General features: G+C 30.8%; 2 protein-coding genes across 3 annotated transcripts in view; one reads left to right on the forward strand and one right to left on the reverse strand.

The window, feature by feature from the left end:
* Positions 1 to 1,485: 1,485 nt before the first annotated feature.
* Positions 1,486 to 5,179, forward strand: LOC106690516 (uncharacterized). Of its 2 annotated transcripts, none has more exons than XM_014435957.2 (4): positions 1,486 to 1,703; positions 2,152 to 2,386; positions 4,625 to 4,744; positions 4,832 to 5,179. In XM_014435957.2, exons 1-4 carry the CDS (start codon positions 1,680 to 1,682, stop codon positions 4,927 to 4,929), a joined length of 477 nt encoding a protein of 158 aa, XP_014291443.1. In that variant the 5' UTR covers positions 1,486 to 1,679; the 3' UTR covers positions 4,930 to 5,179. The 2 variants fall into 2 exon arrangements, 1 of the variants encoding a protein (XP_014291443.1); XR_001344632.2 differs by lacking the exon at positions 1,486 to 1,703 and adding an exon at positions 1,825 to 1,914 and having other exon boundaries at positions 4,832 to 5,178.
* A 214-nt stretch (positions 5,180 to 5,393) lies between these two features.
* Positions 5,394 to 27,471, reverse strand: part of rk (rickets) — a 23,697-nt gene continuing 1,619 nt past the window's right edge. The window contains exons 2-13 of the mRNA XM_014435955.2: positions 26,127 to 26,198; positions 25,971 to 26,042; positions 25,826 to 25,894; positions 25,464 to 25,607; positions 22,959 to 23,099; positions 22,510 to 22,575; positions 17,973 to 18,116; positions 17,346 to 17,417; positions 16,984 to 17,276; positions 13,633 to 13,806; positions 13,232 to 13,426; positions 5,394 to 9,583 (exon numbers count right to left, since the gene is read on the reverse strand). Coding sequence (XP_014291441.2) covers positions 8,079 to 9,583; positions 13,232 to 13,426; positions 13,633 to 13,806; positions 16,984 to 17,276; positions 17,346 to 17,417; positions 17,973 to 18,116; positions 22,510 to 22,575; positions 22,959 to 23,099; positions 25,464 to 25,607; positions 25,826 to 25,894; positions 25,971 to 26,042; positions 26,127 to 26,149 — 2,898 coding nt within the window. The 5' untranslated portion in view covers positions 26,150 to 26,198 and the 3' untranslated portion in view covers positions 5,394 to 8,078. The remainder of the gene's footprint in view (positions 9,584 to 13,231; positions 13,427 to 13,632; positions 13,807 to 16,983; positions 17,277 to 17,345; positions 17,418 to 17,972; positions 18,117 to 22,509; positions 22,576 to 22,958; positions 23,100 to 25,463; positions 25,608 to 25,825; positions 25,895 to 25,970; positions 26,043 to 26,126; positions 26,199 to 27,471) is intronic.

Here is a 27,471-nt window from a genome sequence, read left to right on the forward strand (position 1 = left end):
TGAATACGCCATGTCGTGGGCCTTCTGTTAAGAGATATCAGGTTGGAGAAATCTCCTAAGACCAGACAACCCCGACAAATCTATAAAATAAATAAATTCGGTTTCTGGAACCCCCACCCCCATGGGGTTATGACTATTGCCAGAGATGAAATGGACATGGGCAATGGACAAATAGTATGTAATGATGAAGTATTGGAAATAGGATAAATAAAGCAAATGGTATTTACTACCAGTTATGCAATACTATTGTGAGAAAGAGGGAGGTAGGTAAGGATATCAAGCTTCATATCTTTAAAGCAATATACCGCCCAACATTATTATATGGCAGTGAAAGTTGGGTGACCAAGACAAGCACCTAGCAGGATTACGGCTGCAGAAATGCAATTTTTGCGAAGAACATTGGGCAAAACTAGAAGAGATAGGAATGAAAGAATAAGAGAAGAACTCTAGATCCCCTCAGTAAAATCTGTGATCGAACACTGACAGCTCCGATGGTATGGACATGTCTGTTGAATGGGAGAAGACAGAGCGCCAAGAAAATGTATGGAGGCGAGGCCGACTGGTAGAAGACCACGAGGCAGACCTAGAAGGAGCTATATGGAACATATCCAACGACTAGGTCTGGAAAGAGGAAAAACGCTGGCTCAGATGGAGATGTTTGCCATGGACCAAGATGTGTGGACCAAGTGGTTAGAGGCTCCTCCTCACTGAAAGGCACTTAAGGAGAATAAGAAAGAAGAATCCCCCTCCCCCCCACGCCTAAAAGCAGTAGTTAGCCAGAAATGTAGCAATATATGTGTAATGTTTCATTTGAAATACAATGATTATGGAAAAATAAATATTTAACTAATAAAGTTGTAGAAGGTTAAGGAGAATAACAGTCTTTAAAAAAAAAGTTAAACATTAATGTCAGTATTGAATAACCAGTGTTTTTTCTTACTTTTCACATCTTTCATTGCTATAAATGGATGATTGTAGATCCTTAACACCTAATTCACCACTCCTTAGCTCAGAATTTCAGTGACTCTTTTAGATAAAAAAAAAAAAAAGCGAAATGCCACGTATCCCCATTTATATTTTATTAAAAAAATTTGTTCATCAAAAGAAAAGAAAAAATTCAAAATGAAAATAGCCGAAACATTGTTATTCTGAACAACCGGATTTGAGTAGTTAAAACTGTCTATAAAGTTTTTTGTGGGAGGAGCTGAATCCATAAAAAGCTGAAATGTCATTTATCCCACTTTTTTCTTCCAATTCAAAACATTTAGCCCCTAAAAAATAAATAAACAAAGAAACATAAAATCAATTGTATCAACAACCAGTTATTTAGAAGTTAAGATTGCCCCATTAAAAAAACCCAAAGTAAAATAAAAACTGAGCAAAGATAATAAATTATGTTTCCAATATCAGTCTTCTCTAGTGCAGGGCCACCAGGGTTATGTGTGTAAGGAGCAGATCATAGAATAGCCAGTATGTTGTGTATCGAAATGAATTAATTTATAGTGGATATGATTATTAAAAAAATAGGAGTTTGAAAATAAGATAAGTTGAGCATTCGGGAATCATTGACAAACATAATAAAAAGTAAATTTATTATTTATTAGAGTTGGAATTGGATTGGTTAGAAATATTTAAAGTATGAGCGTTGTAGAAAAATTACAATTAAAACAAGGATAGGAATGGTTCATAACAGCAAACTAATGGTAAATTATCTAATCACACCCCTTTTTAGTAATTTGAAAATTAATTGGCTAAGTAAAAATCGTATTAAATTGGTTATTATTTTGTTCAAAGATTTAAGTATTTATCAATCTTTTAATTTCTCCCGGGTTGTCTCAATCCTAAAATGTGTACTTCACATTGTAACAGTTGAAGCACTGAGCTGACCTTGGCCTTCCTGGAGCACAGCCTTGTGTATGTCTTATGAATCAGGCTCCCTACTAACTAGTATCTACTCCTGATCCTTAGGACTATTTTTGGGGGGATTTATCTTGTTTTGTAATATATTAATTTTAAGTTACTACCAAACGGTTTATTAAAGTTATTAATATTCTTTTACCACCATCCAACAATATCGCCATCCTGACAAAAATTTATAAAAAGATAACAAAATTAAAAAATAATATAAACACACATTATGATTTATTGTAGACCCACTTACTAGAATTAAAGGCTACAGGCAACAAATTGAGAACCATCTGTGGATTACAATATTTAACAAACATTGAGATACTAGATGTATCAAGTAATAAAATTAGAGACTTGAACTCATTTTCAAATGTGATATCTAAACTGCAGAATTTGAAAAAGCTAAACATAAAGGATAATCCAATATTAAAGAATGCTGCTTTTCTTTCTAAGACAGTCACTGCAACTCAAAAACTAGGTAAGTACTCTAGTTTCAACAGCAAATAAGCTCTGCCAGTAATATATCTTATTTTTTGTCACAAAACAATTTAAACAACTACAACAAGATATTAAAATGTTTTGTTTTTAAAAACTAATTAAAAGAAGATTACATTTACTTACAATAAGATAATTCTTGAATATGGAAATATATGTATGTATATGTATGAATCCATTTAGTTGACTCATAAAAAATCGATTGAACCAATTTTAAAATGCATTTATTTATTAGGCCTGCCCTCAATATATTTCAATTTCACTAATATTACGTTTTTTTTAAACAATTATAATTAAAAATGCATCTCACTATTTTTTTACTTCACTAAATTTTTATTATTTTGAAAAAAACAAGAGCATTAAAAAAAATTAAATGAATACAAATTATTTCAATTTTTCCTTATAAAAAGAATTTTTATAGATCATGAACACTATTTATGATCTGTTTCATCACTACACTGTCCACTTATACTTGTAAAGTTACTTAGTTCAATTTATAGTAAATATCATAATTTAAGAAATAAATAAATACAACTAAGCTATACAAGCTGTTATTCCAAGAGCTGGTGATCAACTGAACATTTTCTGTTAACAGAACTACTCAAACCATTCCAACAATTTAAAGTATTTTTTATTATCACTTTTTTACACTTTTACATTCAAGAATAAGTGTTAATTAATTTTTGAGTCTTTAAAAACTTAATTCACTTCATAAAATCCTAAGTTTTATAAGCTCTTGTGGTTGATATATATTACCAAACAAATACCAACTACCTGATAGTGGTTTATAATAGACAGCATTGTTCAAACATTTAAATTTACAATTCAAAATTATGAATGGTTCGTATGATATAAAATTTATCAAACAAAGGTTATTTATCAATATAATACATTAAGATGCAAATTAATACATCTAATAAACCTATGTTTCAAAGAAATTATTAATAAATCATAAATAATTCTTAATTTAAAATTATAACTTAAATTATAACTATTTAAATACAAAACATAAAAACTCTCCCATGTACACTAAAATAATAATGTTATCTTTATATTATTAGTATTAACTATTTTTTTCAGAATGTTATTGTTTTATTGTCTAACTTCCAATATCCTTTTACTGTTCATGGAAACGATGAAAACTTTTTGATTAGATTTTACTATAGATGTAAAATATCACTAATATATGTATATATATATATATATATATATATAATTTTAATAATTTCATGATTTATAAGTTGTTTTTTTTGCCTTTATTGTTATTTGTTTAGATTCTTTTAATAAATTTCAGTCAAATCAATCAATTTTTAAAAAATGCAAAATACTTTCATAGCAAACACTAAACTGTTTTTTAATTTTTAATTTAGATAACATTATTATGTTATGTTTTTTTCTTTGACCACACCCAGACTGACCATCTTCCTTTAATTATCGCATACCGTCAGTCATTGATCTTGCAGTAAATTAAAAAAGTTTGTTTTTTAAAAATAATTTTGCATAGTTATAAAAACTTGTAATACTATTTTTTTTTAAATGAAAAATAGGTATAATGCTAGTTATGAATAATTAATTGTGATTTTATGACCATTGTATTAAAATCAGCAATATTTTAGATTTGAAAATAAATATTATTATTATGGAGGCAACAGACCATGGAGGTCTAAGTCTTCGTGTATAATATATAGGATATTACATCGTGCATTTCTTGACATGGTTTTTTCATAAGGTTGGTTCGTCACTCCCACACCTATTTTTAGTAAGTGCCACCCATTGGCTAACAGGCCTCACAAATACCCGAGGGGAGGTTGTGAGTGAGTTTTGTATTATTTTATGCTTGAAAAAATCCCAGGTGGGAGTAGGACTCGATCTGACAACCTTTGGGTTGGTTGACTGGTGCGTTGCCATGCTGCTACTGCTACCCCCTTTAATATATAAATATAAATATAATAAGAAATTAAATATAAATGACAAAAATGCCTTATAAATTAATTATAAAAGAACAATTTAGAAACTCATCAAATGACTAATTTGAGCGTTCTCAGTTTACACTCCCTCCTAACAGCCTTGATGAAGATCTTGGTTGAAACATAAGCATAATATAAATAAATAGTTGAGTACTATATTTTCTTCCTTTTTGACCACAGTCCTGATTATTCCTTTCAAATTTACTTATGGTAAATCATATATATATGTATAATATATTTTTTTTATTTTTTAGAGTATCTAAATGAAGTACCTATTACCTACCAAACAAGAATTTATTGTAAAAATATGTACATGCCATCTAAAGACAAACCTATGAATCCTGAAAAAGAACATTTAATAAATGCAGCCAATAGTAATTATCACCACTTATGTGAAGTAGTTCTTATGCTGGAAAAAATTGGAGAAATAATGCTTAATCATTTATCTTTTTTTTTTCCAGAGAGTTCATCTAACTTCCCTGTATCATTAAGGCCTCGTATCAATGAGAAGCTGTTAAGTGAAATTAAGAAGAAGTGGAAACCTCCAAAACGACCTTAACCAAAAAATATTTCTGAAGAAACATAAGATTAATAGGTTAACCAAAAAAAATTAAAAGATAAAATAAGAAAATTATAAAGGTTTCAATATTAACTTTAAGAAATAATATTTTGACTTTCTTTTTGGAAAATAAATGATATTTAAAAAAGAAATGGGAGGTCAAATAAATATCATTTTTGCCATAAATTATTTTTAGAATATTGACTGTAATTTTAAACAATGATTTTCACTAATCAGTGCATTCATTCATGTTTTGTATAAGTCGCATTAAGAATACAACATTTTTATTTGCTGTTTTATTCATAAATATAAGGTTTATGATATTTGTAATATTTGTAAATTTGTAAGTATTTAAACTTTTCTCCAAAATTGGTCATAGGGAAAAAAATACAAATATATAATTTTTGTAACAGTTATGTATTTAAACAAATATATATTTGACTACTATACAAATAAACCACATATGCTGTTTTTTCATATTTTAATCTTAATTTTTTAAGAATCAAAATTTTATGTCTATAAGGTAGAGTTTATTTAATTACAACTGATATTAAAATCTAATTTTCTAAGATCACAACACATTAAAATTTAACATTAAAGAATTAATCTTTGGTTCCTTTAAATATTGATACAACATACATAAATACACACACTATACATACATACACAAACACATGCATACATAATTCTACAACATACAAAACATATAGACACACAAATATATAAGTAATTTTTTATTTGCGTGAAAATTCTATTCCTTCATGAATGTCAACATTTATATCCATTAAGACACATGCACATATATGAAACACAAATATACATATATAAAGAGAGAACTTAGTGTACACTCCAATATCTTTTAAAATATGACTGATAATTTATTTACATTTTTTACATATTATACAAACTTTTCTTTAAATGCAATATCAATTATGTATGAATAAATTAATTAGTAACTTTGTCCCATTTAGCATTCTGAAAGATCCTATCCAGTCATATCATATGAAAAAAAATTATAAAACATTTTCATACTTAAAAAAAAAAAGAGTATAATATTATTGATTGGTTTCAAAATTAAATTTTACAACAAATATGAAACTTATTTTTAGTTTCACGTTAAATGCATTATGACATTTAATGTAACTTTAAAATTTAAAGCTCTTACACAAAAGTAATTATATTTGTTCATCATGAATTTTGAAAAATTAAATTTTGATGATTATAGATGATGAATGTCTTAAAATTTTGATTTTAAAACATTAATTTATGTTAATATTGAGAATAAATTTGGAAATTATATCAGTGAAACTATCCAGTGAGAGAGGCAAAAATTAAAATTCCCCAGGTCAAGTGATTCAGTTTACTGAGCTACTACTATTTTTTCCTGAATTATTAATTATTCACACACTGAAAACTGTTCTTTGAATTAATATCTGAGGAAATCGCTCATAGGACCTTTTAAACGACAGGTGAGCCAAAAAACTCTTTAGACAAACTACCAATAAGATTAAATAAATAATTCATCTAATAGTTATTATTCTAAATACTGGATATAATAATTTCATGAAACCCAAAAATTTGATAGATTTGAATATTCATTTTTGTTAAATAAAAAAAAATTAAAATCAATTTAAAAAATATATATCTAAGTTTATTCCAAATCCTATTTAGTCTATATTATTATATGTATATAAAAAAAAGGGATACATAAACAAATAAATTATCAAAGATTAAAAAAACAAAATAAAAAAATATTCCCAGTAGCACTTCACTAAATCTAGGTTTATTTATTAATATTATATTTAAACTGTAGTATTAATTTTTAATGTTTACATTAGTAAAATCAGTATGTAATCCTGTCCAATCCAATTATTTAAAAACGTTTTGCAGGCTATTCTGCCCAGGTCATTAATTACAAGTTAAAATTATCATATAAACAAACTTGTTTATTTAAAAAAGTATGTTTATATGATAGTTGAAAGTGTTCAGTTGATCTAAAATTAAAAGTTTAAAATTAATGAAATTGTGACAAAATAGGGTAATTTTGAAACCAGTCTCGAGAAATTGAAGTGATTATGTATAAAATAAAAGAAGAGTTTTATTATCTATATATGAGGATATATTGAAGGCCTGAAGTAAGAAAATATACATCATTCCTTTTAATTAATTTATAGGTTATTCTGACAATCTATCAAAATGGCACAAACAATCAAAATATGTGTATACATAGCGAGCATTGGTAAAGAAAAAAATAGTCCAAAATATTTCTCTTAAAATACAAATAAATATTTTCTTTAAAATATATAGAATAATTAAGCTCTCTCCTCTCAATGACCATTATTTAGTAAAAATATAATTTTTGAATTGAAAAAAAAAAATACAGGGGAAAACTACTAAAACCAATAAATTAAAATAATGTACAATCAGGACTGACTATGGATTTTCACTATGGAGATGTGTAGTTGTAAAATTTCATACTTTTTTTTTTTAAATAATGATAATAGGATTTCTTTAGTAAAACATAAGATATCATTATAATTTGAAGTGGAATTTAATGATAAATAGTAAATGCTATTCTTTAATTTCTTAAAATATTTTTTTAATTTTTTTTATAAATTAATGATTGATTAAAAAGTAATATATGTGAACTAAGTATAAGAGCTTTAAATTAAAAAATTTGATCTACCAATACCTTACTGATACATTTCTATTAAACCTCATAATAAGAAAAAAAATCATATTGGAGTTGCGATACATATATATATCTTGAATATATATAGTCTGATTGTAGAGATTTTAATCAATATATTTTACTCAGAGCTGACTTAAAAAGAGAAACATCAAAAAGTGGCTTAACTATGTTTTAAGATCTTGTTGAACTTAATGTTACATTTAAAACTAGTGTCAGTAGCTTGTGCAAAATGTTTTTATCTTTATTATTCATTATGATTTAAATCCCAAATTAATGTTTTTCTTACTATTCACTGACTTAGGGTATCTGGTTGGTCAACAAAATACTACAATACGATTGATTTAAGACAGTGTAGTACAAAGAGGAATATAGTGAGAATTTCTTCAATAAGATTTTTAAAATGTAAAAGCAGCATTTAAAATTTAACGTAACAATAATTTTACCCTGAAACTTAGGTTCATGAATTCTGTTTCTTTTTTGAAGTCGAATTATTGTGTTTAGCTGAATTTGGAGATGGGCTTTGACTAGTATTTGATGACTGTTCTTGGCTTGCATGTAAAATTGCATAGCAAGGGTTGTCATCTTCATGCTGAACACTGGTTTCAGCAGCTGAAGGGATTGTAGTTAGAAAACGGACGGTTAATTTTGCAGGTGATCCAAATAAATCACATTCATCTTGTATAGCACTCTGTCTTGTTAATCGAGGTTTTGGCCTTACTTCTCCAGAATTACTAGATCTAGAAACCCTTGACATAGTGGTGCTATTAGTTGTTGCAGATCCTGAAGAATCATTTCTTGAACTTGATAAATTTGAATCTTGAGAAGTTTTCCTTGTTATTATCCATGATGATGCCCTTCTCTTTGGATCTAATAACCTCATTGGAAGTCCACAGTGGTGGTGGTTTTGTCTCCATGAATCAGATCTTGAAGAACTGAAGTTCTCACTTGATGAAACCGATGATGCTCGTTTATGTTGTTTTTGCTGTATTTCAGCTATCTGATAAGCGTATTGATCAGATCTTGTGCGGTGCCTAGTATTACTATTTCTACCTAAGCAGTTTCTCATCCAATGAACTTTGCTAATCAACCATCCCTTTGGTGTTCTCTTTGAACTTACACTATCACCCAACAGTTTTACATTACAGTTACAAGGTTGATGGACTTGATTATCTCTTGAAGAACGGTCAACTAAGCTATTGGTATTAGCAGGAGTTTGACGATTACTAAAGTTTGAACTGTGCCTACATCGTCCTATACCACGTGTAACTCTGGATTCTTCAATAGCTTTACATATTAAAACACAATCTTTTTTGAACTGTTTTGTTAATATAGCATACAAAAATGGATTGCAACAAGAATTCAAAGGTAATACAAAAACTGTGAATACTTTAGCCTGTTCTAAAGTGACTAATTGCCAACCAAATGCTGCAGTCATTGAAAAAAAAGCTATTGGTGACCAACATAAAAAATCAGTAAATACAAGTAAAGCCATACGTTTAGCGATTCTAGAATCATTTGAGTTCCAAGCTTGTGATCCCCTTATGGCACAATACATTTTTAAATAACATCCCATCAGTATCAGAAATGCTACTCCATTTATAAAAATGAGAAAGACAACATAAGTTAAACTCCAAGATGTACTAGTTTCAAAAGGTAAGCATGTTGCGAATTTTCGATAATCTGAAACACCTATCAATGGTAAAATAGCCATTATGATTGCAAAAGTCCATCCACAGAGCATAATATAACCAGCATGTTTTAAAGAAAGTCTTTTGTTTAGATGCATAGCATGAGTAATAGCGTAGTTTCTTTCAAGTGTTATGACAGCTAATGTATAAACAGATAACTCAGAACTAAGTACTCCCAAAAATCCAGCCAGCTGGCAACCTGCAGACATCTGCCATGGAATAGCATACATTTCAAATTCACCGAGTGTAGAAGCATCAACAACTGCTAACATACCTGCAACAATATAAGTAAATTTTAAAAATAATTTCAATAAATTAAAATAAATCATGTAAAAAAAAGTACAGCTTACCTAGAATTTTAAAAACTATTTCAGATGTTTTCAAGATAAAAAAATATAATATTCTATAAATATAACTTAACATTAAGTAAACAAAAATTCCTGATGTTGAAGTGATTTCCAAAAGTTTTATTTTGATTGAAAAATTCTTTCAAAACCTTAACTGATGTTCAATGATGTCTGTTAATAGTACCCTTATCCAATTAAAATTAATAAGTCAACAAGTATATCTTGTCATTTCCTATCTATTTCTTACAGGAATATCTGTCAAAGCTTTCCAGAAATCCTTCAAGACATATGATGCCTTTCTAATAGAATTAGACATTTCCCTCAGACCTCTTTAACCACACCTGCTAGTGACTAACGACAGTGAAATGCATAGATCCTTCTTGGAACAAATTTGTGTTGAATAATTCATTTTAATAATTTATGTGACTTTTTGTAAACTGGTATAGAGATTTATGGTCTTAGGTGAGAGGTATAGGAAAAATCGCAGAATATCTTCTCATATAATAAAATGATAATAATAATAAAATGAACAATTTTAAGGTTTTCTTGTAAACATCTGAAATTATTTCCAAAATCTAGATGGATCAGTTTTTTATTTATTTGTTTTTTTAACAGCTCATACAAGAATCTTGTATAATAGGCAATTTAAAAAAAACATTATTAAGAAATAATGGCATTCAACAATTTTTTATAGGTTAGCTACTATTTTCTACAAAGGTGTTGCAGTCAGCATTAGAACAAGAATTCAAATAGTGGTAGTTTAAGCAGGGAGGAAGTAGGGGAAGAAATTATTCAGGTTGGGTGCATAACAAGAAGATCCTAATACATCAGAAACATTGCTTGGACATCAGATTCTAAGAAGTGGTAAAAGAAATATTTCTATTCTATGGTGAAGGTAATAGCTCCATAAGAAAAAGGATAAGGAATGGTTAAATGTAAGGAAACTGGACTAAAATGGCTATAATGGCAAGGAAGCACCATTAAAACTTTATGTAGTTTAAGAAAGGAGAAAATTAATGGAATGCCATATTTTATGGTGAAATAGTGATATGAAATTACACTACCATGCAATGAAAAACGAACAGTCTGAGACGATTATAAAATTATTACTTACATATTTTAACCTAAGCCACAATATTTTTTAAGAATTTTATGAGACTGATCTTTTATAAGAAAAATGTTTATTAAGCTATAATGTATTTTATATACCAGATAATTTATTTTATTAATTGGTTAATTATTTTTAAAAATTAACTTAATACATTTTTCTTAAAGTAATTTTTTTTTTTATTATTTAGTCCTAAATAAGTATTTTACTGACAGTATAAATAATTTAGCAATAACATAAATTAAATTAAAAATTATTTCAAATATTTAAGACAAATCAGAGCATTTTTTAGTTGACATAAATTGCACTTGTAATTAATTAAAAATCCACTTATATTATATTTATTAATTGTTGGTAAGTGTAATTTTATTTTTTTTATCTATTTATTTTATTCTATAATTGCAATTTTATTTTGCACACAGCTTAAAACGCAGACTTCTGAAAAACTAGATGCCACATCTATAGTTCAATAAGATATATATTTTACGAATCTGTATTTCTCACATAATATTCTTACCTGTATATTTCAAGAGTATCAATGCATTTAGGCTATTATATTCTAGTTCATTAAGATGTAATGGAAGGGGTATTCATATAGGGCGGTACAGATTTGCTAATTATTAATTTTTGTTCAATCCACTCAAATATTGGTTTTTTTGGCACAAACACCTCAAAGGAAGGTTTGGAAAGCGCTAGTGATCCACCATTCCCTTTTCCCTTAATAAGTATTGTTTGAGAACTGCGAATGGATAAATATTTGAGCTATCTGTTTTAAATAATAAAAGAATTTTTTAAACTTCGAAATCTATATTTAACTCTCATTTAACATTGCATATTTTAAAATTATACCAATTGGTTGAGAATAATTTTTTTTTTAAATATTGTCAATTAATGTTAGCGATATATTTTTGATTTAACATTGCACAAATAGGTTCTTATAAAAACATTATACATTTGAGTAATTGTATTAAGAAGTATAAAAACACTATAATGAAATATATTGCTGATCTGGCTTAACAAACTTCTGAAAACCCAACTCTCGTACTGCTGAGATCTTTGTTTATTGGTAAATAACAGGACCATCTTCATGTTAAGCTGAATTCTGATGTAAAACAGAATTTCATCTCAGTTCTTGATACAAAGAAATAGAAAATGTATTAAATGTTATATACATATATAGAAACACTCCTGTTAATAGTAGGAAAATAGTGGAACACCACCTCTGTTAATTATTAAACTATTAAACTCTTCAGTATTAAAGTGATACATCATTTTAAGCACCATCTGCTTAAAAAAGTAAGGATTTTTGAGAAAGGGTAACTACACAATGACCAATATATGCATATACTTCTTTTCATGAATAAATGAATGATGAAGATCAAAGTAAGCTATTGCATTAAAATACAGTTGTTTTAACAGCAGTTAGAGATTCAAATGTGATTAAAACCTTATTCTCAGAGCTTTGCTACTGTGTGAGTGACAAGGATGTAAACAATAGCAATTGAATGAATTTTCCAAAAGATTAATTCTCATTTGTCAAAGTTGTGTTAGTACTAGAAAAAATTTTAATTCTGTGATGTACAGATTTTGGGTGGTAAAATTATCTAAGCTTTGAACAAAATGTAATTCATTTAAAATTGAAATCTTACTGTTTTTGTTTTTTGTTTGTTTTTAACTCATAATGATTGCTGAAAAAAAAAATTGATTTCAACACATTTTTGTTAATATTTATCACTTTAAGCCATAATTAATAAATGATAAATGAATTAATACAAATAAGAGTTGTTATAAAAAATGTATTATTATATCATGTCATTAATGTAAAAATTAAATTCAAATTTACTAGTTTTGGTTAGAAATCTTGTACAGATCATTTACAATAAATTTAAATGTGACCACTGGATCATCTGCTAATCATTCTAGAACCTTCCATTGCCATTAAAGGCAAGGTAAAATACAATATTATTTTTATTACATTTCTAAGTTTATATATGTAAACCTTTGCATATAATACTATAAGAGCCTTAATAAAAAGAAAAAAATATGGATGGGGATTGAAACAGAACATTTCCATCATCCAGCGCAATTAGTAATATATAAAATTTAAGTCCACAAAAATTTTTTTTCAATATATTCAACTGATTATTGCTTTAAAATCAATGCAGTCTCATAAAACTGAAAGAAAAATTATTTTAATTAAAAAGAAATGTTTAAGGCTTTAATTCTTTAAAAAAACGAACCAAGAATATTATAAATGGGTTTTTAAAATTTTAAGTAACATAAATGAAAGGGAAAAAAATGAAATTTGGTGCCGTGAGCTTGGTGCAAATTAATACATTAAAGGATTTAAGAGCACTTTAAGGAAATGATGATGGTTTTATTAATATACATGCTTTTTTAAATCACATTTCTATAATTAACAATATATATCACATATTATAAGTTGATAGTATAAACTATCAAGTACCTAGATAAACACCCATAAAAAAATCTGCTGCAGCTAGATTGCAAACAAGGAATCGAGGAACATCAATTTTGCTTCTAGAGAATATTAGAACAAACACCACAGTTCCATTTCCCAACATTGCAAGAAGAAATACTAACCACACTCCACATCTCAAAGTCCACCAGTCAAACAGATCAACACAAGGTAAAAAAGGACCTAAAAAAGAAAAATTAAGAAAATAAATATCTTACTAATCAGATTTTTACAATATTGTTTTACCTTTTAATAGAAATGAAATTTGTAGAAAATGCTAAAATAGATACTGAATTATTGATGAACTAAAGTATAAACACAGAATACACAGTACTGAAATTGTCAAGAAGTAAAGGAAATAAATGGCTTTCATTACTGATAACATTTACCAGGTGTAGGTAGGCACTGAATTTTTCCAGGTGGGCTGTCTGTTTGCTTATTTGATTCCTGCTCCTCAAAATATTCTTCTACATATGAAGGAAGGTTTCCAGGATAAGTAAAGTCTGTTCCAAAATTATCCCAGAGCTGGTTTATTTGAGTACCAAACTTTTTGCTTAAATTTTCTGTGTAATAAAAAAAAAATATACTAGTTTTATGAATTCAGAAGTAGTTCAAGAACTATATTTAACTAAAATACGGTAAAATAGTTTTAATCTAAAGCCATAAAAAAAGTATTATTATTATACAAGATTAAATCATTATTAAAAAAGCCAATCAATGCGATAAAATAATATTTTAGTAAGCTGAAACATTTAGAAACGATTGATTATAAAGAAATTAGCATACATTTCTAGGGATGGAACCATCAATACAGAATTTCCAAAAAAAAAAAAAATCATTTTCATCAGTTACTATTACTATAATGATTAGGTGTTTCCCTTTAAACGATGTACAAAAATAAAAACATACGTTTCCTTGCTCATATATTCAACCATAGATGTACACAATAGTTACATTCCTCCCATGTTACACAAAATAGGGATCCATAAGATACCAATGTATCACTTGTATAAAAGCAAGTGGAAGCTGCGCAGGAGAGAGATACCACAAAAGTTCAGAATTTACTTGGAGAAACTGGTCATCTTCAAAACTCTTTTAATTTTGAATTACCCCTCTTCCAACCTTCTCTGTGCAGGATTGTCAGGATAGGTAGAGGGATTATAATTTTTAATTACTTGTATCGATGAAATAAATTTCTTTTGTCATTGGAACAATTCTTTATTCTGTTTTATACATTGCCTTACCAATATTTTTCAGTATTCTTCTATCCTTGGGAGATTATTTTTTTTATTTTAGTCTATCCACTCTTTTTTCTAATAAGATACATCCAAATTATATATTTTTCATCTCCCCATACATTTATTTTAATGTGTATCTTTTATACATATTTCGTTATCAGTGTAACAATTATTTGTTGTTAAGCACCAATGGTAGAGTTAGAATAGCAATTATTAAGAACAGGGGAAACGTGTTTGATAAATTGGTTCTATAGTAACAAAACCTATCTGTACCTCAGAAAAAATATTTAGTTGATTATATTATTAAATAAACACATCTTAGTATGAAAATTCTCCTTGACTCAAGAAAATGAAAATAATTATTTTGTCGGGGTTGTCTGGTCTTAGGCGATTTCTCCAGCCTGATATCTCTTTACAGAAGGCCCACTACAAGGCGTATTCATAAAAGGTTTGAAAGGAAGGCCGTGCCAGGGGATGAGCCCTGGACACTGACTAGGTAGAGGAGTTCTAGGTGAGAGAGTCTGAGGCAGAGTAACAGTTCTAGTTGCCGAGATGAAGCGGACAGACCAGAACTGTCATGATAGGAGCCAGCTTACTAGTTGCCGAGATGAAGCGGACGGACCAGTAAGCTGATAAGGCTAGGTGCAGCTCTAGTTGCCGAGATGAAGCGGACGGACTAGAGCCGGGGAGAGACGGGAAATTACACTGGTTGCCGAGATGAAGCGGACGGACCAGTGTAACCGTTAGGAAGTAGGTTACAATCTTAGTTGCGGAGATGAAGCCGACGGACTAAGATTGCTGGAGTAAGGGAGAGGAGATAGGCCATAGTCTATGGTGAGCATAATAAAAACCAACTCTTGAGAGAATAGATTAGCAATAAACTTCTCTATCTCGAGTAGAGTGTAAGCCACAAGTGCTATGACTAGACCCGGAGAAGGCTTGATCTGGTGGATCAATCCCGGTGACAATTGAAGGCCTCTTGTGATCGATTATCACTGAGAATTCACTCTTTTAACTCTACTTGAGATAGTTCCGTAGAATCTTATTGCTCGATCTCTTTTTATTTAATAATTAACATTTTTACATTTTACATATTAACATATATACATTTTATACAAGAGATCGTATTTATATAATAATAAACTTATATACAATTGTACAGCTTCTTAGACGCTTGTAGTGGTGGCCCCTGTCGGGTTACCGCGGAACTACGTGCTTGCTCACTGTTACAATTTTTTTTGCATCATTAGTGGAATCAGTAAAAGTTGGAAATAAAGCTAGTTCATCAGTTAATTGCATGTGTAACAAATTCATATCCTATGAGCAATTATACTCTTGAATTTCATAAAATACTGATACTGATTGAATTATAAAATAAAATGTTAGATACTAATAAGAAGAAAATAATTTATTGATTCATAAATATGATTGAAGTGTCTTAAATTATTAAAATTACTATAATTATTAATAAAGAACATTAACAGATTTTAATTAAAATTCTTCTTTCTTTAGAAGAATAATATTTACAAGATACCAATACCAATTATTTATTATATATAATGCACTTTATTCTATTATCTATGACTTAATACTGATGTTATAATAGTTAAATGATGTTACATTATCTCCTTTATTATAGAATTTTACAGTATGTCAAAAATTTGGAGATTTGTACCCATTCTCAGAACATATCCTGACAATCTTCCTATTTAATTTGGAAAGAAGATTTTATCAAATTTATATATTTTTTTTAATTCCCCCTTCCTCGCCATTTCTGGCATATGGGGTTTAGCAGCAGTGGGGTCATGCATTAGACTTACGCATGCCACTGCCACCAATAATTATCTTTATTATCTTTTGCTGCCTAGGTGACACCTTTTAGATGGGCTACACCTTATCCTCTGCATCCATTCGTCCTGGCCCAGCCCTTCTGGTCTTCATTCTGCGTCTGCTCCTTCACCTACATCTTCTTGTCACGGTGGCTTGCTGATTCTGGGTGGTCGAGCCCTTCCTAACGTTAAGTGAGTTGGGCCGACCACCTCCTTCCACCTGTAGATGAATTCCCTGAAGAAGAGATAATTCTCCTCCTCCATCAGACGAGGGAAGTCCGACTCGGCGAGGGCGAATATTCCAGTTTTCCTTAACAACCTGGCGCGGTGTCCTTCCATGGCAGTGCAATCCAACACTAAATGCTCCGCAGTTTCAGGGACTCCACATGTTGTAGGGCACCGGGGGTCTATGTTCTTCCCAAAACTTTGCAGCTTTCCCCAGAACCCACCATGTCCTGTTAGGGTCTGCGAGACCCAATAATCTGGGAGCACCCACCTCGCTCTCAGTCTTGAATGGACGGTAGGTAAGAACTTCCTCAGAGTAGCGCCCTTCTGGCTTTCCTGCCACCGTTCATTCCATTCTTCAATGGAATCCTCCCACAGCATCTTATCAAATTTATATATGTATAAAACTTAATATTATATAGCATTAATAAAATATCTCATAACTTACGCAGTTGTGGCCAAATGTCCGTCAAGCTTGAATTCCATAAACTCATATCAAATTCAGTATCTGTTGGAAATAATACTGATTCATGAACAGGATTTTTGGGAGGAGGGTCTACAGGAATCAATGAGAGAAATGCACAACAATGGTAAGCATATGCCAGTACCAATGTCTGAACTCTTGGAAATTTGTCTGGTGGAGGAAATATTCTCAAGTATGGATTATTGAAAGTTTTTAGGTGTAATAAACGATCTAATCCTTCAGTTGGCAGAATAGGAAATATATTATTTCCAAGATTTCTGAAAAAAATAAAATGTATCAAAATAATGAAATTATCTGTATAACATCAATACAATCATAATACTTACAAATCTTCCAATTGATTGATATACATAAATGCATCTTCATGAACATCGCTAATAAAATTGCTTTCCAAATCCCTAAAAATAATTAAAAACTAATTAAATATATGACTTACCAATAAATGTTTAGAAATTTAATAAAAATAATGAGTGATAATTGCAATAGTTCATTAAAATCATGTAATCTCAAAAATAGATAAATCTGTGAGATAATGATGCTGAATAAAGTCCTAATATCTTATGTAGTAAAGCGATGTTCTCTTTATTTCTTCACTTTTTTTATGACTATGAGGGCTTACTATAGATTCTATAGCTTATTAGTTAGCTCTGTAAGGCTTGCTATGCCTAGTTAATAAAACATTATGTGAAATGACTTAAAATAAAATCATAATTGAATTTTCACTTATGACATATTTTAAAAATATTTTGGAATATCTTGTATTTTTATCTCTGGTATCATTTCATATAATGCGCAATTAAAAAAAAAATATTAAAACTAAAGTAAGAATAGGTGCTTATCAAAAATTAGGAAAATTCTGCTTACTGAATTTTAAATAAAAACAAATAATTTTGTATATCATAACAGGTTATCAGAAATAAAATTACCAGCAGTATGGGTACATAAATACTTACAGTACTTGTAATTTTGAAAGACCATAAAAAGCATCTTTTGGAATTTTAGTGATTTCATTTTTGGATAATAACAAATCATGCATTTGACTTAAACCTTGAAACAGACGCCCTTCCAAAGAACTAATTTTATTTCCAGCTAAGTCCCTGTAAAAATAAAGAAAAGAAATATAAACATACATTTAAGGAATCATGACACATTCAGTAAAATATGGCCCTAAAACGATATTAAACGTGTTACTCTATAAAACATTATTATGAGAGATAAATTGGTTTAATGCTTCTTTGTGAGAAGTGATTTTTGGGATTTGAATCAACAGCTACACAGTGCTGACTTTCAAATCAGGGAAAGTTTATGCTGTATGGAACAAGGGAACATGGGGCACTCTTTACAAAGCAAGAATTGAACCAGTAAAACCAAATCCTGAAGTGAATATTGTTTATGATTTGTTGCAGCTGTACCACCCAAGGTGGGGTCATCAAGATAAGCGGCATGTCCAAGCTAAAATGCTCAAAGAATTGAACATAAAAGTTGCTAAAGCAAACGAGAAATTTTGTGAGCCGTGTTTATAGAAAGGCACATAAAATTCCAATTGGACATAGACAAAAATCAACAAAACCAGGACAGTTACTGTCAGCAGATGTATGCGGACCATTTCTACAGTCGTTTTCAGAGAAAAGGTACTTAGTTGTTTTCAAGGACAGGTGTACAAAGTTTTGTTGCAGCTATCTTATGTCAGATAAATCAGAAGTTAAAGAAATATTGAAAAAGGATCTTCAGCATGCAAAAGTAATGGGTCGTCCAATATAAGAAATGATTAGTAAGAATGGTGGTGAAATGGATAACAATGAAATCAGAGAGATTTTAAATGCAGCGAGAGTCACACAGAGGTTGACAGCCCCTTACACACCCCAGCAAAATACCATTTGTGAAAGGGAATTTCGGACAACTGTCGAAATGGTAAGAACATTTACCTTTTCCAGAAGCTATGTGGGCAGATTTTGTAGCAACTGCAATTTACATCCTAAACGGGACAGGAGAGTCGTCTGTAGAAGGTGTGAGCCCCTATGAGCTATGGATAGGCAAGAAACCTAGAATAAAGCACTTGAGAGTGATTGGTTCTGCATGCTATGTCCATATTCCTAATTAGAGACGCAAGAAAATGGATAAGAAGTCCATAAAAGGATAACTGATAGGCTACGATGGAGATGAGTGATACGGTATATGGGTGAAAGAAGAGAACAAAGTCATTCTAAGTAGGGATGTTCTATTTCAAGAGAAATTGAGGAAGTTTGAGTTTGTTAAGTTGCCAATAAAAGACACTGTGATTGTGAAAAATAAAAAGACCAAGAGGTGTTTGATGAGACAAGAGGTTCTGAAAAAGAAGAAGAGTCTGAAGATGAAGATGAATCAGTCGACGAATCAGAGAACCGACTCACCCTTTTCACAAAATATGAGAGACCGCTTAAAGCAATCAAAACCAGCACATCTGGGAGATTATGTGTTGTTTGGTGAAGAATTCATTCTTCGAGTCACAATACCAGACAGCTATGAAGAAGCTCTGAGAGGTAGTGATAAGAATAATTGGCAGCAAGCTATGGACAGTGAAATGAGATCATTAAAAGAGAATCGCACATGGGAACTCACTAGTCTACCCAAAGGTTCTAAGGCCATCTCGTCTGAATGGGTGTATAGAATTGAGTCTAACCCTTATGGTTCAATAGACAAATATAAGGCCAGACTTGTAGTGAGAGGTTTCAGCTAGAAGTATGGTGTGGATTTTAATGAGACTTTCAGTCCAGTAGCAAAATATGGCACGATATGAGCCATGTTAAGCATTGCAGCTGCAGAAAATATATATTTGATTCAGTTCAACGTTTCAACTGTATTTTTATATGGTCACCTAGATGAAGACATCTATATGGAACAACCTGAGGGCTACACAGATGGAACAAAAAAGGTCTGTAAACTGCTGAAAGTTTATATGGTTTAAAGAGAGCTCCTCAATATTGGAACAAAAGATTTAACACGTGTCTTAAAGCTTTATAATTCAGAAAAACTGAAGCTGATCCCTGTTTGCACATTACAGAGAGCCTAAAACACAAATTATTTGTTGATGATGGATTAGTAATGGCAAATAGCAAAGAAAATGCTGAATTGTTTATAAAAGAATTAGAGGGGTTTAAGATCACAGTTAAACCAGCTATATATTTTCTTGGTATGGAAATTGAGCGTCAAGAAAATTCTACACAAATTTGTCAGCAAGTATATGTCAAGAAGTTATTACAGGCTTTTAACTTTCAAGATTGTAAACCTGTCTCCACTCCCATGACAAAGTTAGATGAACACGATTCAGAACAAGACAGGAACAGTAGTTTCCCGTATAGATAAGCTGTTGGAGCTTTGATGAACCTGATGGTATGCACCAGACCAGATCTTGCGTACAGCATTAGTATTCTCTCAAGAATCCTGGACTGTCCTTGTAATCAGGATATAATATGACTGAAGAGAGTATTTTGCTACATCGCTGGTTCATCCAGTTTGGGAATACGATACATGGTGAAGAGAAGTCGTGAACTCAAATGTTATAGTGATGCAGACTCTGGTGGATGCAACAAAATAGGACATTAAACTTCTGGAGTTGTGCAGTATGCAGGAGGGGCAGTGTCATGGCTGAGTCAGCATCAACAAATGACAACTTCGACAACTGAGGTGGAGTTAGTTGCAGCAAATGAAGCAGTAAAAGAAATTATCTGGCTGTCTAGACTATTTGAATAAATGGGCTGCCCCCAACAAGTCTACAATTAAAATTGACAAACAAGCAACTATTCGTCTGTGCCACAATCCAGAGAACCATTGTCACACAAAGCATATACAAGTAAAATTCTTTTTCATAAGAGAAAACATTTTGGATGGTGTTCTCAAAGTACAGTACATTCCCACAGAGAAATAGGTTGTGGATATTATGACAAGACCCTACCAAGAGGTAGGCTTGAATATTTAATTAAGAAACTTGGACTGTTTTCATCTTTGTCAAATTAAATAAAAGATAGACAAGGGGAAAGGATTGTAGTAGAGTAGTTTCCTACTTTCATTTAGTTTTATTGGTACCACTGCGATCTGTAAGGTTACCTAGCAATAAGGTTGCATTGTTTATCTTTTTGTACAGCCCTTCTTTATGAGTGTACATTTTCGTTAATGTTTCCACTTTTCTTTGCAAAATATAAAAATTTTGAATTTTTAAATAAATTAATATTATTCTTAAGGGAAATCCTCCCAAATAACAGTTGTTTTATTTTAATTCTAATCCTTATATTATTGGAAGATATTAAATTGGCTGAATTAAAAGTTTTATATTGTATTGTTAATTCACCATAAAGCAGTCATTGGCTAGCTCAACTACTCTCCCCCAATCCTCCCAATTGACAGCTTGCCTGATTAAGAGTCCTGTTCTCTTAAGATCCTTGGAAATGTTGTCCTTCCATCTTCCCTTCTGTCTTCCTCGAGATCTTACTTGATCTGAGTTTGTAAAAAACAATCTTCTGACCATCCTCTTCTCAACCATCCTGGTTACCTGGCCCAGCCATCTAATTCTTTGCATTCTTACAGATACAACTCTTTGCAATACCCACAGATTGTTATAAAACATATACCAGAATGGCTCGTTTTGACTCAGAAAAAACAAGGAGCTCTAGTTTTTTCTGAGTCAAAACGAACCATTAACTTCTACCAGTCCATAAATACATATTCAAATATTTCTTTTGACCCGTCAATACATTCAGCTGATACTTTACGGAATGTCCACATTTCTGATGCATATATCAAGATGGGTCAGATGAGAGCTTTATAAAATCTGAGCTTGGTCGTGTGACTGAGTAGCCTACTTCTAAAATGTTAATATAGACTGAAATAATATCGATTTTCTGCTATTGTCCTGAATTTTATTTCTTCTTCCTCGTCCAAGGAATCACTAATCATTGATCCAAAATAATTAAAACTTTCGATAAAAGTAAATCTGTAGCTCCCAATTACGTAGGGCTTTTACAGATTGACTGGCTTCTTCCTCAAGGTGAGGATCCTTATTTTTGAGAATCTCCCTGTCTTAGTTCTGAGCACACTGAGAATGAATCTCCAGTTTTTTCGCAGACCTTCAACTTCCCAATCATGTCTTTAATTGCACACATTGTGATATGAGTTCAATTAGCTTAGCTGGGATGTCCATTTCTCTCATTACATGGTATAATCCCTTCCCCTTTCCCCTGATGACTGGGTCCTTTGTAGATTTGTAGCCAATAAAGAGTGGCCATTTGTGGTTAACAAATTCATTAATTTTTTTCCATTATCTGCCTAAGGTAGAAAATTGGGTCAATGGTTAATACATTGGCCCTAAATCAACCATGGTACTCTCCGAGTCGGGTACCATTGATGGGTATTGTTAATTTTATTAAATAATTTTATTTCTATACATGTTTTCTTAGCAGTGAAAATTCCACTATTGGCAATATGAAATAATCATGTTTATCAATAAGAAGTACTTACAAAATTCTTAAGTCTTTGCAACCAGATAGATTAGGAACATGTGTCAGCTCATTCAGCTTCATATCTCTGAAAATATAAAGTATAGATTTAATATTTTCTCTCCTATATGAAAATATAAAACCATCAATAAATTAAATATTGTTACAGGTTTGAGCTGAATTATGGAAATTATCCAAAAACTAATTTCATTCTGGGTTAAAAGTCCCAGTAGAGTAAATATATTGCTCAAACTTTATATACATTTGCCTGATAAATATATAATGTTTATTGAATATATTTTTTAAAAGGAAATAAAACTGTTCATTTTTTTTTTTATCCAATATGTATGTTTGTGATTAATATAAAATTCGAATAATTTGTAAGTATTGATAATAATAATCACTTACAATGGCAATGATTAGAAAAAATATAATAGTTCTATTTAATACAAGAAATTGGTGATTACTTACAAGCTTTTAATTCTAGGACATGTTTTACACAGAGTTTCTGGAACATAACGTATACTAGCTCTATCAATTCTTAATATTTCCAATGCTGAAGTCCCATTTAAACTTGGAAATTCCTTCAATTCTCGTGCATCAGATAGAACACTATGAACAATAGGAAAAGCATCAGAGTGATTAATTTTAAAAGTTTTTATTTGACAGTATATAAAAATTATTCTTGAATTAAACACTTACTTAAAGCATTTAACAACAATGACCTCATATAAAAAATAAACAGCCTTTAAAATACAATAAATATGGTGATTTATAATTGCAGTAGGATCAAAAACAATACTGTCGGTTATATTTAAATGTTTATAATTAGATGAAATTCTTGTTCTACTACAAAACATGAAGGAACTTCGTAAGGAAGTACTTTTTCTAGATCAACAGTTGTGCAACGAGATGATAGTGGTCTTGACACACTTAACCAACAGGTTTTTCTTCCAATTAAGGGTACTAACATGATAGAGACTGGCTGAGCCCTAAGAGGACTCAAATTCACAGGGTCAACCCATGAGACTCATTAACAGAATAAATTATTATCGAACTTAGTCCAATTCAAACCTGAATCCACAAGATAGGAGCACACTCCTTCCTCGTTAAATCACAGAATATATTTGATCAACCATACAGTGTTGCCATTGGAGGATCATCAAAGATTTCAACAATATTTGTACTCGGTTTCTTTTACTCCTCATACACAATAGAGTTGTGATCATATGCTGAAGATCTTTTGATACCAGTGTTTGTTAAACATGACAATGATAAACACTGCCAAATGTTCTAGGGACTAGCAATAGAATCACTGGACTTTATCTAGATTATTTCAAATAAAACAACCTGATTATATACTATGTTTTACTTGAATATTTGAATATTTTTTCTTAATAAATCAAATGATACAAGACCTTTCTTTCAAATAGTGTAGGAAAACCAATGGGACAAAGAACAACTAGCAAAGTATTTGATTTTGTGACAAATATATCTATTTTATATGTACTGATCTGGGAGGACTCAGTGAGCCTCTTAATCAGAAGGACAATACCATAAAAAGCTGGGCCAAATACTTTCAATGCAAGGTTAAAAAAGGATGCTATATATACAGAGATCCAAACCAGCAAGCATAGTGTAAAGTTTCAGGATTTGCGATCCTATAGTGAAGATAATTTGGTACTAGCTATAACAAACTACATAATATTGTCTTGGTATGGATAGAATACAAGCAGAGGTCATGAAGGATTGTGAAAAAGGGATGAGAGAAGTCATGTATCGTCTAATACTATAATCCAGTATGAAGATAAAATAAAAGAAAGAATGGTATAATATGCCATTAAAACAAGAGGGATTGAACTGGGTGCAGCAACTATACAACTAATGTCCCTCTCTTTTCATGTGCTTAAATGATTTTGTGAAATCCTGTGTGGTAAAGTAGAACCAAAGTATGTTCGAGACAAAGAAATATGTCTTATTGATACTGTTTGACATATCCTCTGCCTTTGATAGTGTTTGGTGGCCACGTGTACTTCAGCAGTTGCAAGAGCTTGACACCCCCAGTGACCTATACTCCCTTGTAAATAGTTATCTCATTAACAGGAGCTTCCGGCTTTGGGGTAACTACTACGAGGTTGACGAAAGAATTCATAAAGGATGTCCACAGGGTTCAGTTCTTGGTCCAACTCTGTGCTAACTAATGTTTATCTCATGTTGAATATTACCCTAAATATTCAAGGAAGGAGGATTAGACTAGGTGAGGAGGTAAGGTACCATGGTATGAGGATAAGAAGACGATTTGATTCCATTCCTCAACTGCTGTATTTAAGGGATAGTGTGATGCTATTACTAAATGAACTAAGCATGATAGGGGGTGCGTTCTGAGTATTCTGAGGTATGAATTTCCTGTGTGAAGCCAAAACCTCACATAGGATCAGAAGAAGAGACGCCATTATACAGAGATTGGCTCTGCTGAGGGTACGAAGACCTACAGTATCACATGAGGTGGTGTAGGTGCTGTCCAGAGCGATGTAACTGGACCTTATCTTCAAGGAGGATGTCGTTAAATATGAAGTGAAGAGACAGGGGTTGGGAGAGCTACCGGAAGGACTCTGAGAGATGAGTGGTGGGATCCTGAACCTATGGAAGAAAATACTGCAGGAGGACTGGAGGACAAAGAATGGATGGTGGGTGGTGACCCAGAAGGGCGCCACCTTGAGAAAGTTCTTCCCCACCGTCTAAGCAAGATTGAATGCTAAGTGGGCCCTCCCACTGTCACTGAGTTAGACTTTCCCCGTTTGATAGAAGAAGAGTATCCAGAGAAGAAGCAGATGCAGACAACCTTATTACATCATTTTCTATAACATTAAATGTGTAGCTGTTTTTAATAAGATTAATTTTAATATAATGACAATGTGAAGGTAGAAATAAAAATGAATCACTGAGAAAACAACACAAGGCTTGATATATACTCACAGTTTCCGAAGTTTTGGAAGAAAAGAGAAAGAATGAGGGTCTACACCAACTAATGGATTTCCTTTTAACTCCAAGTGTGCTAGCCCCTGTGACTTCTGTAAAATACCGCTGGGAATGTATTTGATTTTATTTCCTGATAAAGACCTGAAAATTAATAAATGAAGACATAGAAGATATATTTTATCAGGATAAATTAATATTAATAAAACATTCAATAGAGTTATTAAAAATAAACGATGAATTTTTTCATTGGTTTTTTATATACTATATTTCTAGTTTTTTATACATTAAAAATTGTAGCCACTAAATGAAGAAAACAAAAATGACAGTTTTGTGGGTTTATAAAAAGTTTTTTAACTTACAATTCTTGCAAGTTCGTCAATTTTGTGAGAGCAATAGGGATGTGAGTCAGCAGATTGTCATCCAATTCCCTAAAATACAAGAAATATATGCATTGTAAATTCTATTATTATAAATATATGTCTATAAATCATTGGTTGAACTTACAATACTCTCAATGATGTTAGATTTACAAATGCATCATCGTGTATAAAGTCAATTTGGTTTCTTTTCATATACCTGGATAGAAAATGGAAATTAGTTAAAAGAAGCTAATAAATTAATAATTTATAATAAGGAAATAAAACTTTAAAAACTACTCACAAAAGCACCAAATTGGGAAGCATCGCAAAAGCATTGACTTGGATCTGTGTTATTAAATTATTTCCAAGATTTCTGTGACAAAATCATACAAAATATTAAAATCAATATAAGAGGATAACTAATGGGATGAGTTATAGAAAAATGACCGTTGTTTATGTAAAATTAAAAATAATTTAATTTTGAAACAATTGTTTTATAAGAATAAAGTATGTGTTCTATGCTTTGTTTCAATTAGATTCCTTCACAATATGTACCACTCTTTGGGTTTTGAGCAGAAGAATTCTAGCGTTCTATTTTAAACCTCAAACAGAGATTGAATGAATTATAATTTCTCATTCAGAGGATATTTGCTTATAGTATAGTTATAGCAGATTATACACACTGGAAAAAATGTAGCAGGAAGATGCTATGCATGAACTGTAAGCAGAGTGAGTGAGAAACTCAATTCCATCTAATTCTGATTTTTTTGGTTTTGTGTTTCCTGAACTTTGAGGTAAGGTGCTAAGTTGTTTAAAAAAAATGATTTGAACTTACTAATTTCAGGGTATCGATCACTGTCTAGATATGAATCAATGGTCAACATTTTGGAATGAATTCATAATGGATTTTACCTTCTTAATTAAAATTCCCCAAAAAAGAAATAGGTTGACTTGTCATAATATAAGTAAATATATTGAAAAAAAAAGGCAAATGAGAATAAATTTTATATAAAAAATATAAAAGATAAATATAAAATAAAATAACTTCATTTTAGATAAATAATGAAGTTAGATGATTTAATATTTCTACATTGGAGAATTAATGATTGTTGTGGTCAACATGAAAGTATCAAACTATGAAAGATACAATTGTAAAACTTGTGTAAGTAATGAATTATGATCTTTGTGATCAATAAGAAAATATCAACCAGTGTAGAATAAAACTGTAAAACATGTGTAACCTACACGTATATTTATATTTCAAAAAAAGGGCTTTGGGTGGACAAAATTTATTTATTTTTAGGACTCCACTTATGAATTGCACACATTTTAAACGTAAAGAGGGCGGCCCGAATCTGTCACATCTTAGGTTTAAATAGGAACTTGTAGCTGAGGGAGTTGAGGCGTGACCCTACCAACCTTGTATCTGTAACGGCGCCGGTTCGATTCAGATTGGGAGAGTTGACTTTCATTTCGAAGTGGTCCCACGTAAGAAAACTCGATCCTCCGTCACTGGTTTAAATAGGTTGGTTACCTCCAGAATAACCCCAGTGTGTTAGAAATGACCAGGTAGGGGGTAAACAAAAGAATAGTGTTTTCAGTATAATTTTTGCTGGGGCGGATCGAGAAATTATCTTTAGACGGAT

The sequence above is a fragment of the Halyomorpha halys genome, unplaced genomic scaffold (assembly GCF_000696795.3).
Source record: "Halyomorpha halys isolate HHAL.00 unplaced genomic scaffold, Hhal_1.1 Scaffold1750.1, whole genome shotgun sequence".
Taxonomy (NCBI): domain Eukaryota; kingdom Metazoa; phylum Arthropoda; class Insecta; order Hemiptera; family Pentatomidae; genus Halyomorpha; species Halyomorpha halys.